The sequence below is a fragment of the Haliaeetus albicilla genome, chromosome 16 (genome assembly GCF_947461875.1).
Source record: "Haliaeetus albicilla chromosome 16, bHalAlb1.1, whole genome shotgun sequence".
In the NCBI taxonomy this organism is placed as follows: domain Eukaryota; kingdom Metazoa; phylum Chordata; class Aves; order Accipitriformes; family Accipitridae; genus Haliaeetus; species Haliaeetus albicilla.
This window is the reverse complement of record NC_091498.1, coordinates 27,508,557-27,520,884: the sequence shown is the minus strand read 5'-3', so window position 1 is coordinate 27,520,884 and position 12,328 is coordinate 27,508,557. Positions and strand designations below refer to the sequence as shown.

Below are 12,328 nucleotides of genomic sequence, written 5' to 3'. Positions count from 1 at the left end.
CTGCAAAGCAGTCTAAGGTAAACTTAATTTTTCCTTTGCTTAAATGACTGTCTGGGACACCAATTCTGTGATTTATAAATGGAATCTGAAGTATTTTAGGTTTGAGTTCCTGAAGAATTAAGAATAGCAACTGAATAAGTGATGGTTGGCTAGGGGTATTGTCGCTCTGTGGTAAGGTGAATTGTAACAGCTTAGTAAGAGTAAGTTCTTGTAGCCCTGAGCTTCAGTTCATGTATGTTTAACAAATTGATAAAAGACAAGGAGCGCAATCATATTGACAGAGAAGACTGTGGCAGAACTTCTCTTTTGTATTCCCTATCCTAATGAACTAATCCAGATTTTATAAGGGGGAGGGAGGCTTTTCTACGAATACCTGAGCAAAATGAGGGAAGAATTTAAGAAGAAGAATAGTTCTGTGGCCGGTAGCAAAGTTAAAGGCAAAATTGTAAAAAGTTCTGAAACAGATACATGTTCTGCCTAGCTGATATACTCACATTTCAGTGTGAATTTATGCTTGCGTGACAGTAAAGAACCACATGAGAAACACTGCTGCAGTCAGATACTGAAGTCTTCACAGTGTAACTTTTCCTGTTATTTTGGTTAATGTAGGTCATCAGGTGATAAAAGCAAATTTTTCCTATGAGCGCCTCGCTGACTGTAATCCTCTTCCATAACAAACAAAATTGCTAATCTTTTTCCTTTTATTCACGTGCGAGTGACGGTTCAAAAAGTTGTGAAATCGCCTATTCAAAGAGGGAAGTACGATTAGGAATCTTCAAAATATGGCTTAAGTCTGCTATTAAAAAAATGGTGTTTTGAACATGTATTTGTGGACCCTCGTTTTGGAAAAAACAGTACGAGAAATACATTTTTCCATGTGATTTCAGAGCATCGGTGTAAGACAGTCCCTTTTGGGTTTAGAAGTGAACCTGACAGCATTTTTCCAGGATTGCATCATATGTTTCACTCACACTTTCACATCCTGCATTAAACCACATGCATGCACATCAACAAGACAAGATTGTAAAAGGAGTGTAACTGGGGAATTGTTTTCATGATACTTGATAGGAGTAATTGCGGCCACTGCTGTTTCAAAGCAACTGCGGTTATACTATACTATGTCAACAAAAGTCACTTTTGCCATATGGAAACCTAATTACTTCAGAATGATCTGTTAGAAAGCACTTTTGAGATAGGCCATTATACAAATCAGTAAAAAATATTTGTGCGTGAAACCTTTCTTAAATAGGAGCTTTCATGCATTTTAGGTTGAACATTACAGTGACAGTTTTGGAAATATTTAAAAAGTAGACTTCTGTTTAAAAGGTGGTAGGGAAATTTATTAGGTGATAAGAAAATAAGAGTATTTCCCTATGACTTCTGTGATAAACCTGATGGTGCTATTGTTGAATGGAGAGGAGATTTTTTTGCTGTTCTCTTCAGCAAGACCCTAATATTGTGGGAAATGGGATGAAATATAGAATGCTACTTCTTAGTGAGATCATGCGATGCCAGGGATATTTATCTGCGTAGTATTTGTTCCATAAAATGACTTAAAGCTTTTTTTTTTTTCTCTTTTTCCTTCAATAATGTAGGGTTTTTTCCTTCTGTAGTCCAGGACATGCCTTGTTTTTACATTTGGGTGTTTGTCACTTCTGAGTTGTTTAGGGCACCTATTAATCAGACATCTTTTCTGTCACTATGAAACTAGAAAATATCACAAGTTTGATTAGTTAAGTGGGATAGTTCTGTGCCTAGGCTCTTACTATTTGCTGTTGGTAGCTTTTACTACCAAAATGTACTTCTAAAAGATGCTGTAATCTTTATAATTATGAAAGAAATATTGCAAGCTCCATGAATGTCTAAGCTTCGCAGTGAAGCTAGGTTGACTGATGTATTTAAAGGTCTGTCTTAGTTGTCAAGGTCTAGAAGCGTAATTTATGGATATTCCGTTACGTACATGGAGTTTTAGGTGGTTTATTTGCTGACTCTTAACTGCATAGATTTCGGACACATAAACCATCTGTTCTGAATTGCTTTTCTTGAAAGCATGTCTATATTCAGTCATTACGATCTACCTAAATCAGAAGACATAAAATATTTAGAACCAGATTTATTCACGTGGTGTTAGTACTGGGGAGCAGCAGCGACCCAGGGGAAAACTAGAGTTTTCTGCATTCCTGCCAGGCGTTGCAATGCCTTCCCGATAGCCCCTTAAAAGAAAGGCAGTGCGGGTTCTTCTGGCTATCTCCTCGCTTCTAGCTGCTTTTGTACTGCTGAGGGCATCCGTGCCGAGGAGCAGCTCCGGGTCTCCAGGACCAGTGCTGCAGAGTTGCTCCTGCCCCGCGGGCTCAGGGCCGAGTAGAGCAGATTGGTTGTGCCCACACTTGGGCCCAAGTCTCATCTGATTGCCAGATGCCAGCCACCAGCCATATAGCACAATATTTCTTTTTTTTGTGGTTTCTTCCTAAATTTCCTGAAATAATACGAGGCTTTTATCACAGACTTCCAGAACAGTGTTCAATACCCTTAGCACGACATGAAAGAGTATAGGCTGGTTATCAGGGGAAGTGGCAGCACAGAATCCCCCGGGCTGGAATTGGAGAACTGAGTGGAAGAAAACAAACCTGGTACGATTTCACCTGTAATGCCCTTCTGAGCTGTTTGTGGGGTTATAAACAGTTTTTGTCTTGGAGAAGACTCGCTAGTTTTCTGCAAAGGAGAGCCTGAGAGCAAAGTAACATATAGGCTCTGTGGAAAATCCAGAAACGAGAACTGAAGAGTGAACCGGGAGGTGACAAGATTTAACACTGCAGGTCTGCATTGAGGCGAAAAGTAACTGTAGCTTTATCTCCTTTCCATGCTCTCTGAAGTAGCTTATGCACAAGTCTGCGAGTGCGAGGAATACTGGAGCTGGCTTCTTGTCCTCTTGTTCCTGTCACAGTGCTGCTAATCCATTATAAGGTCGTCCATGATTTGTGCTCTAAGTTGGACGTGATCATTCAAAAATTCCAAAGAGTGTAGTTTAGTTTTATCAGATACAATTTTCTGGTCTCCTTACGTTGACCTGTTAACTCAGTTGGTTCCAACATCCACGTATCGCTTCAGATACTCTAGTCCAAGCAGAGGTATTATGGGAAAAGAATTTCATTCTGTTTGATTTGAATGGTGTTAAACCAATTTGTAGCTGCTGGTAATTTGGTTCTGTGAGAATGTGATCCAGTATGTTGCATGTACAGTGGATGTTTTATGTTATTAGTTTAAGATACAGTGTTATGAAATGGCACCTCTCTGAATCTGCTGACAAGATAGAGTTGATTATAAACCCCAGCTATGTATTCCCGAAGGGACTGTTTCCACTGAAACACTAAAAACCACGGAATAGTTGCTGTCAGGACCTGAGGGAACCAAAATACTGTAATAGTCATGACCAGCCTCACCTGGGACCACAACCTGCTCCCTCTGCCCGTGGCCCAGGAGGTCCCTTTGACCTCAGGTCCGCTTCTTGCCTGAGCCACGCTGTGGACAGACCATCTCCAGCCTTACTTCGTGCTGCCTGGGCTTCATGGCTAGAGCCTCAGCTTCTGCCGTAGCCTCGTGTCCAGCCTTGTCTTCTGCTGTTTTCTGACTTGTTTTCCTGAACAGACACTAGAGCTGCCTTATCACCTCATCTTGTCACAGGACAGATGGTTCTGTCACCAGCACTGCCTTAGTTGGCTGCTGCGGGACTGCACCGTTGCCAGTGAGAGCTGCCACCGCCTGTGCCGGGGTCATCCTTGGCTTTTGGCTTATCTTCCCTGATGGAGCAGCCCAACTCTTGCTGTTTCCCGTCTCACTTCATGCTGCCGTTAGCCAGTCGAACATCCTTGCCCATGCTGCTCGTTCCTCTTCTGCACTGGAGGAAGTAAGGTCAGGTTAGACCTTTGCTGTGGAGATTACTTTGAAGGAGAAACCTCTCTTAAGGGTTTTGCAATGTTTTGTGTAAGATTTTAGTAGAAAATCATGAAACAAAAGGCTTGTTTTGACAGCTTTTCTCCAAATGCAGACTGGACTAAGTTGACCTTCCTCCAGCAGGCTGCCAGAGAATTTTGTGTGACTCCTTTTAACAGAAGTGGGTGCTCTTTTAAGACTATTAGACTTGCCCAATTAAAATCTCCTCAGAAAGGAGTGGGGGGCAGAGGTGAACAAATGCTGCATTACTTCTTTCTTAAGGCTGTAAGTCACAAGGGGAAATTCAACGTGTGAAGCAGTGTGTAGAGTATAATGAGTATTTGCCTCAGGGTACGGATACTCATTGTTTCTTTGAAGAAATCAGTGTGATGTGAAAAGGGTGCTAGTCTAGAAATGTGTCTAGGGCTAACAGCTTTTTTCTTTCTTTCTTTTTTTTTTTTTTAATTAAAAAAAAGACAAGAAAAAGCAGCCTTGGTCTGTGAGGAACTGAGCACAGCCTGCTCCCCGCTCCCCTAGGCCGACAAATGAAAAGGAATTTAAAATAATGGTTAACAACTTCCTCATGCTCTGATCTGTAAGGTTGTTCCATATCTAGAGCCCCTTGGAAGAATTCAGGTTTCACGGATTTTTATTTATTCTGAATTTAGTGAACAGCTGTCCTACTTTCTTCCTCCTTCCTGTCCCTTGTTCAGGATGGTCCAGGAGGTGATGTGGTATTTGTGACACAAGGTTTACTTGGATTTTTCTTTAAAATATCATGTAAAACTGGTCAGTGTTTTCTGCTAATACAATATAGAAAAGTAAAAATATCTCCTTGTAAATACTTTGAAACATAAGCATAATTTTTGGAAAACAAGGGAATGTGAAATAGTGCGATTGGAATAAGAATCACGGAGGAAGGAGAGCTAGATGGTGATCTGAAGAAGAGGTCTAAACATTTATAAGGCATGTGTGTATGTCTAATAGAATTTATAAGCTCCCATTGACGTATTGATGAAATAAGTAGAATGGTGTTTATTCCTGTAGCCATTCTATTAGCAGTTTATTTGGTTCATCAGGTATATAGATGTGAGTAGTTCTGTGCATGTAGATGTATTCTGCAATTACACTGCTGCTATCATATGTCTAATGTGAGGGCGGTGAGGCACTGGAACAGGTTGCCCGGAGAAGCTGTGGCTGCCCCATCCCTGGCAGTGTTCAAGGCCAGGTTGGATGGGGCTTGGAGCAACCTGGTCTAGTGGAAGGTGTCCCTGCTCATGGCTGGGGGTTTGGAACTGGGTGATGTTTAAGGTTGCTTCCAGCTCAAACTGTTCTGTGATATAGAAGCTCTTTCTAAACTGTCTTTCAGTACTGACATTAGTATACTACCAGCAGCTGTTGTAAGGGGAAGCCTACTCCTGTGTCTTTTTTTTTCCCTCTCCACATTTCCAAGAATTATTTTGGACTGTTAAAATCAGAATTTTGGACATAGATCTAGGAACTAGTAGAGACACCACTTTCAGTTTTCTACCTCTTAGCTCACTTGCCATTAACTACAGGCTCCAGAACAGAAGCAAATATTTCATAAATCAGCGTTAGAAAAGCAGTACGTCCAGATCGACATGGGGTCTGAATTCCTCCATGGCTTAGATTTCTAAAGGTACATAGCAACAATATTTCATTCTTTCTTCATTTTGCCATGAATGACGGCTATTTTTCATTTGAGGAAAGGAAACCTTAAATGAGAATTAAATGCTAAAGTATTCTTTGTATGTGTCTCAGTAAATGTACCAATACAAGCAAAAAGCTTGCTGTGGTAGTTTAATTACTTTGTTCTGTTCAGATATTGATATACTGTATCAGTAGCATCTCCTCTGATACCAAAATCGTGTAAATGGAACTACTCTGGTACAATGAGAGCCTGGCTCTGTTAGACCTTGATCTTGTAGCTACTAGATTACACTTCTGTGTTGTGGATAGGGGTTTTCCATGTGTTGTTAAGCGGGAGACACTGGCCTTTCTCAAGTGTTTATGGTCTTTAGGTCTCAAGACCTATTGCTTTACACTATGATTCCTGCCTAACGTAGATCTGAAACTAATTCACCGTTAATTTTGGGAAAGTTCAGTTCCAAGTTTAAAGTCTGTCTTTACAGTTTTTACTTTTTTTTTTTAATTCAGTGAACTGGAACAAACGTTAAATCCCCAAACTCTAGTTGCTAATATTTCTAAGAAGTTGCTAATATTGATTCAGCTCTGAACTTCCCATTGTGTAGCCTACCATGATGCTTTTGAAAAGACTTTTCAAAAGTGACAAAGGGTGACAACTTCATGCTGCTAAATTCCCTTCTCATTCTTGTTTGCTTGGAATTCTTTAATCCACAAGGAAATATGTTGGTGGCAATCACCCATCTATGCAAAACCTGCATATTGATTTCATAATACTTGCTAGCATGTATCATTTATTTCAATAGAGAACTTCTGTTTTTCAGACCTTACCAGTACGGAAGATTCCATGCAAAGCCAATGCTCCTTCAGGGTCTTTTTTTGCACGGGACAACACAGCGAATTTCCTGTCCTGGTGCAGAGATGTAGGGGTGGATGATACCTGCCTGTTTGAGTCAGAAGGTTTGGGTATGTATTTATTTATATAGAGGTTGGTAATTTTAAATAACTTTTCTCTTGCATTTTGCCTTGAAAGACAGAATTGTTCTCTTAATAGGTCCTGACTTCAAATTTGACCTGTGTCTAACTGTGTTAATTCTGCCCCTTATCTGAAGCATGAACAAATAAAGTACACATCTTTTAAAATTAATTTAAGTAATTTTTAAGAGGAGCTTAAATGAGACAAGAATCTTGCTATGATTTCTTGCACACAGATGATTTTTCACCTTACACATGCTTTTTTAATCATGGAATGCTTTTCCGTAGTTCGATGTATAAGGTGGTGCTTTTCTGTTTTGGGAGAGCAGGATGCAAGTGCATGCTCAGTTTTGGCTGCAGACATTTAGCTGTTCGTGCAAATGCAATGGGTTGTGCAGGAGGCAAGGAAATAGAAAATTTTTCTCTGTGTCCTAGACTGACCTTTTTTCCAGCTGATTCCCTTGTGCAGCTCTGGACAAAAATTATCCAACACTAGTGCTTCAGGGTGTTCCATCAGAAGAATTGGACTACTTAGGAAATCACTGTTCTGATACTACATATTCTTCATTATTTTAACTCTTCTCTCTTCAAAAGTAAACCAAGGAATCTTACCTCAAGAGTTTTTGAGCCAAATATCATGAAACGAAGAGAACCAAATGTTTGTTCGTTATCTGAACTCAGATAAAAGCGTAAAGCAGTTGTGATGACAGACAGCTCAGTTTCTCTGGAAGACAAATGAACACACTGTACTGAATCAAGAGGCTTCTTTGTTCTGCTGCTCAAAAGACCTTGACTGCCCAGCTGAAGTTCTTATCTGTGTTGCAACTGATCTATTCCCCTTTTACAGTCTTGCTCTTCTAGCACAACTATTTCTGAAGCGGGTTTTTTTTTCATTTGTCTGTTCTGTTATCCTGTGAGATTATTTTTTTTTAAATAAATTAAATTGTTTTATATCTCCAGGAGAAAATGTGTGGCAGAGAAGAAATTAGTATCACAAAGGTAACAAATAGTAAGGAGGATATATGTATTGTCTCTGTTTTATTAATTCAATCCTCAAGATGAAATCTTTATTGGACGTGGTAAATCACGTGAAAGGTAAATTGCCTGGGACAAAGAAACTTGCAAACGCAAGAAGGAAAGAGGCACAAACCTCCAATGTCTGAGATAAACAGAAGAACCTGTGGTTAATCCAACACTTAAATGAATTTAAACTTTGTACTGCTGCGGTAAGCCCAGCGGTTTACCGTTGTTGCAATAATACGTTAATTGGATAATTGAGAGCACGTTTATAAGGAATTTTGTCTTGCATTGTTAAGAAACCAGATCTTGTTTAGAGATGGAATTGGCATAGCTGAAATGCCAACATTCCCTGGATAAGTTAATTTTTACATATACGCGGTGCTTTGCCTGCCACAGTATAACACTGAGTGCAAATGCACTTGGAAAGTTGATGTTCAAGATGACTTCCTCTCTCGGAAAACTGAAGTGAAGTATGCCCAGATACACAGTGTGCAAACCTGTGCTGTATTAGATTTGTTTGATTAGTGACTGGTTTTCTCCACTGATGGAAAACTAGATTCTGTTGTTTTCCTTCTCTTGAGTGTTAGTGTTTATAGAATATACTTGTTGAAAAGACTTATGGTGCTGGAAATAGGATTAGGAATTGATAATATTTTGACCTATTCTTCTGAACTTGAGAAGGAGATAGTGACCATGCTATTTCTAAAAAACGATTAAAATAGAAGCTACTGTTCTCCCTCGGTTTCAGCTAGAACTCTTAAAAGTTTTGATTTCAGTTGAGGTTTTTCTAATGCATTAGAAATAATGATGAATCATAAAAATTTACCAATCTAAAGCTTTTATGTTCCTCTCTCTCCCACAAATCACTTCTCCACTGCATGGGAAATAAAAAATTCAGCAAAGGTGAGTGATATCAAAGGTTCTATTTAAACTGGTGAGAAACATGTGTGACTGACATCTAAGAGTTTGCACTGCCTCATGGAATTCTGCTGTATTTTCGATAACAAATAATTGTGGTGAAATTATGGTTACAGAGGTTTTTGTGTTTTCTTGTGTTTTTCCCCCATGGCTAGTGATAAAGCAACTGTTTTCGGTCTATATTGAGGAACCTTACTGTGTTAATGTTCTTAATTGACTTGATTTTTATCCTCCTTTTTTAATCTATTCTGCCTGCCTTATGGTATGCAAATACAGTATTATTTAATTACATGCACATAGTGATATTTTCTTCATATAAAACATTCCTGAGCCCTTTTTCTGCCAAATTTGTACTCTAACATTATAAGAGTAATTTTGAAGATTAATTGCACTGAAATGTTTGAATGATGGATTTATGTCATTACTGATTTTTGTTTTTTAAAAGTCCCAAGTCTATTCAGAGATCAGCAAAATTAGATATATACTAGCTAAGAAATTATTAAATGCTATTATTTCTCATTACTTCAAAATATATTCTCATCCTGATGAGTTCTGAAGTCGTTGAAATCATGCAAGTTTAACTGCACACAGATGCATCCAACACTCCCCAACACTTTTTAGCACTCAGATTGCAGTCGCATGAAGGTATTTCTCACTGAAATGGAACTGTGTCAAACAGACACTGTAGCAGATAGGTGCAGTCCATGCCTGAGGAGCTTGCAGGCAAGTGATGTTAATGGGAATTTTGAGTGTTCCTAGAGGCTTGGTTCTGCGAAGTGTTAACATTCTAGAGTTGAACCAGACAAGCAGGTGAGTAGACCTACTTGTCTCACTTTGTGTCCTTGTCCATCACTTGTGGACCGATTTAGTAATTTATTTAATTATTTAAAGTTAACCGTGGGTTCAAATGCTTTGTTGGATTTGGGCTTTTCAGCTGAGTTAAACAAGGAGACAGAATCAAAGTTTTTATTCAAAATAAATAGAAGTTAAAAAAAAAGTGTTGTTTGTTATGCTGGTAGATATGATTATGCCTTCTAATCAGTAGAGTTACTTTATAGATCCTGGAAAGAGATCAGTACAGAGCTCAAAAATTTGAAAACAATGCACTTGTACTACTAACTTGTAGTTAGTAGTCTATAATATGATGTATTTTGTCTTGCTGAGTGTTCTGATGCTTTAACATAGTTTAAAATACAAATTGGAAATGTAGTTTCCTGTAAAGGTTTATAATACAGCCAGGGTTGACGGGTGGTGATCTGTATGTATTTTGCCCTTTGAACTTATCTTCATGCAGAGACACGGCAGGGAAGTCTCAGAGTTAATGCCTTTGCAAAGAAAAGGTGGATGGTGTACCTGTTGTATGAGCTGCAAGAAAGACATTAGCATCTGTAACAAATATAGCAACACAGTATGTAGGGGTAATCTTGAATGCTGCAAAATAGAGGGAGACTCTGCATGCTCCCTGCACTCATTGACCAATTTAGCGTGCTTTTCATAACTGTTATTTTTATAGTTAGCATATTTAAGGAAGAAGGAATTAGCTTTGTTTTGATACCAAAAATTATGATCCAAAGTCCAAACTTTCATCATCTGGGCAAATCTTGAGATATTCTGTCTTTGAATGGGGTTCTTAGATGTATCGGAGGTCAAAATTTGCCCCATACCTAGGACTTGGAACATGATGCACTAACTCTTTGCAGTCTGAGAAGAGTAATACTGACTGAAACTCCTCCGTTCCCATGATATGTATATTTAGTAAGTTCCTCACTGTAGGTTTTAGGGCAGCAGATCCACACAGCTATGGTAATTCAATTTAAGGAAACATTCTAGATGGAGATATTTGTAATTATGATGCTCAAGCCTGAAGAGCGTAATACTTGAAGAAAACTCTTCTTGGCCAAATAGTAAGAATGGTAAGATTTTCTATGATTGCTTTAGTTAAGTGAACTTAAAGTATAAGTTATGAACTCCTTGTCGGTAACGTAGTGTTGTTGGATGATTATAGGATTTGGAACCAATGAATATTCTGCATCTCTTCTATGATAAAGACTCTACCCAGCAAGAAAAGGGTTTGCCACCGAGTGTGCCAGCATGCTAATGTGTGTCGTTTGTTTTGGGAGCTGTTGGATGATACTGTTGTATTAATGTTTTGTGCTTGTATATTCTGTAACTGTGTGTATGTACACACAATATGTGACATGGACTTCTTCTGATGCAGCTTATTGGTTAGGGTTTAATGGACAGGTTCCCTAAACAAAAGCATTTAGTGTTTTCGTGGAAATGATAGACTTAAACAGAAACACCTCTGATCCCTATTCTAAGGTTGTTGTTTTTAAGTTGTTTTTAAAAAAAACACTAAAATGTTGATTCCTTAAAAAGATTTTATGCATAGGGGCAAATGATTTTTTTAAATGAATATTCCAGTTTCATCTAATTTGATATTACAAGATGGAAGTATTTTGACCATTCTTTCACAGTGACACATTTACAGCTTGTAACAGCATGTTACATTTTACAAGTAGTTGCATCAGAATAAGACTTTGTCCTGTCTTTCACAACATTTTACTAAACAACTCATAATATTGTTGAATATGTCTCATTTTGAGGACTATAGAAGCATCCTGGACACGTGTGTTTTTACCATTGGATTAGCATCTTAAATTAATGAATTCCAGTAAATTATTAGTGTTTAGATAATCTGCATATTCATTTTAGATTAATTCTTTACTATCCATAGATCTACTGTGTTTGAAACCTTAATTGATTTCAGACTTCCATACGTGATGGTGCTGAAATGGGGTATGGGAAAACGCAACTCCTTGATTTAAGTGTGTCATAGTGTAACTGACGCAGAAGCAAGGGTATGTTTGGGATTAATTGAACAGAGTAAGTGTTGTCAAAGCAATGTGAAAAAAAAAAAGAGTACTTTAAAATCAGAAGGAAAAGTATTAAAGGAGAAAGTGAAAGACAATAAGAAGGATCAAAGGATCAACCTTTTGAAAAACTTACCCTACATGTGTGAATTCTGATGGCAATTGGAAGCCTATGATAATAAATACTAAATCCCTTTGGAAAATTTCTTTGCTTCTAGTGAGCTAAAAATCCTTTAGAAGCAGGAATCATGTTCAACTTTTTTGATTCAGTTATGCCTGAGATCTTTTTTAAAAAAAAAAAAGTAGTTTATGTTTAGAAGAAAAACTGACTCCACTAAAAATGGTTTATAAAAGTGTTAGGAGCCAAGGCTTGAAACTTGGCAGGGAGGTGTAAGAAGCTTGTTCCTGTATCACGGTTGGGCATTCTGCTAATTTAAAAAAACAAACAAACCCCCCCACACACACCACAAACAAAACAAACCCCTCACATTTGTTATTGTGAACACGCTGGGTTTAAATGTGCTCAGCAAACACATGGTCTCCATGTGCAGGGTGTGTTCCGTCTCCTCACAGCCCCAGGGTCTGGTCAGCACTGAAACCAGAGGCTGTTCTTCCTCGGCTCTCTGCTTCTCCTGGTAGCATCCAGGCACTGGGGAAGGAAGCAGTGAAGGATGCCGAATTGTGACGAACAGCAGGTAGGAAAGAAATGAAATATAAGGAAGGAGAACAAGGAGTGATCAGGAGAGGAGGACCCGTAAAAGGAGAAAGGGGCAGCAACAAGATGGAATCAGTGCGGAGACAGAAGTTATAGCCAGGGAGGAGCAGGCATAAAGGCTTGCTAGGTGTTGAAAGGGAAGTATTGTTAAAAAAAGAGTGGCTTCAAGTACCTTGAAAAGATGCAGGCAATGACGACAGCAGATAAGAAGGATTTGACACTAATGAGATGA

General features: G+C 38.6%; 1 protein-coding gene across 4 annotated transcripts in view; it reads left to right on the top strand.

Moving 5' to 3' along the window:
- The window catches only part of GAS2 (growth arrest specific 2), a 97,167-nt gene that overhangs the window by 32,156 nt on the left and 52,683 nt on the right, over nucleotides 1-12,328 (top strand). For all 4 annotated transcript variants that reach the window (XM_069804066.1, XM_069804067.1, XM_069804068.1 and 1 more), the window contains exon 4: nucleotides 6,420-6,561. In XM_069804066.1, the coding sequence (XP_069660167.1) occupies nucleotides 6,420-6,561 (142 nt within the window). The remainder of the gene's footprint in view (nucleotides 1-6,419; nucleotides 6,562-12,328) is intronic.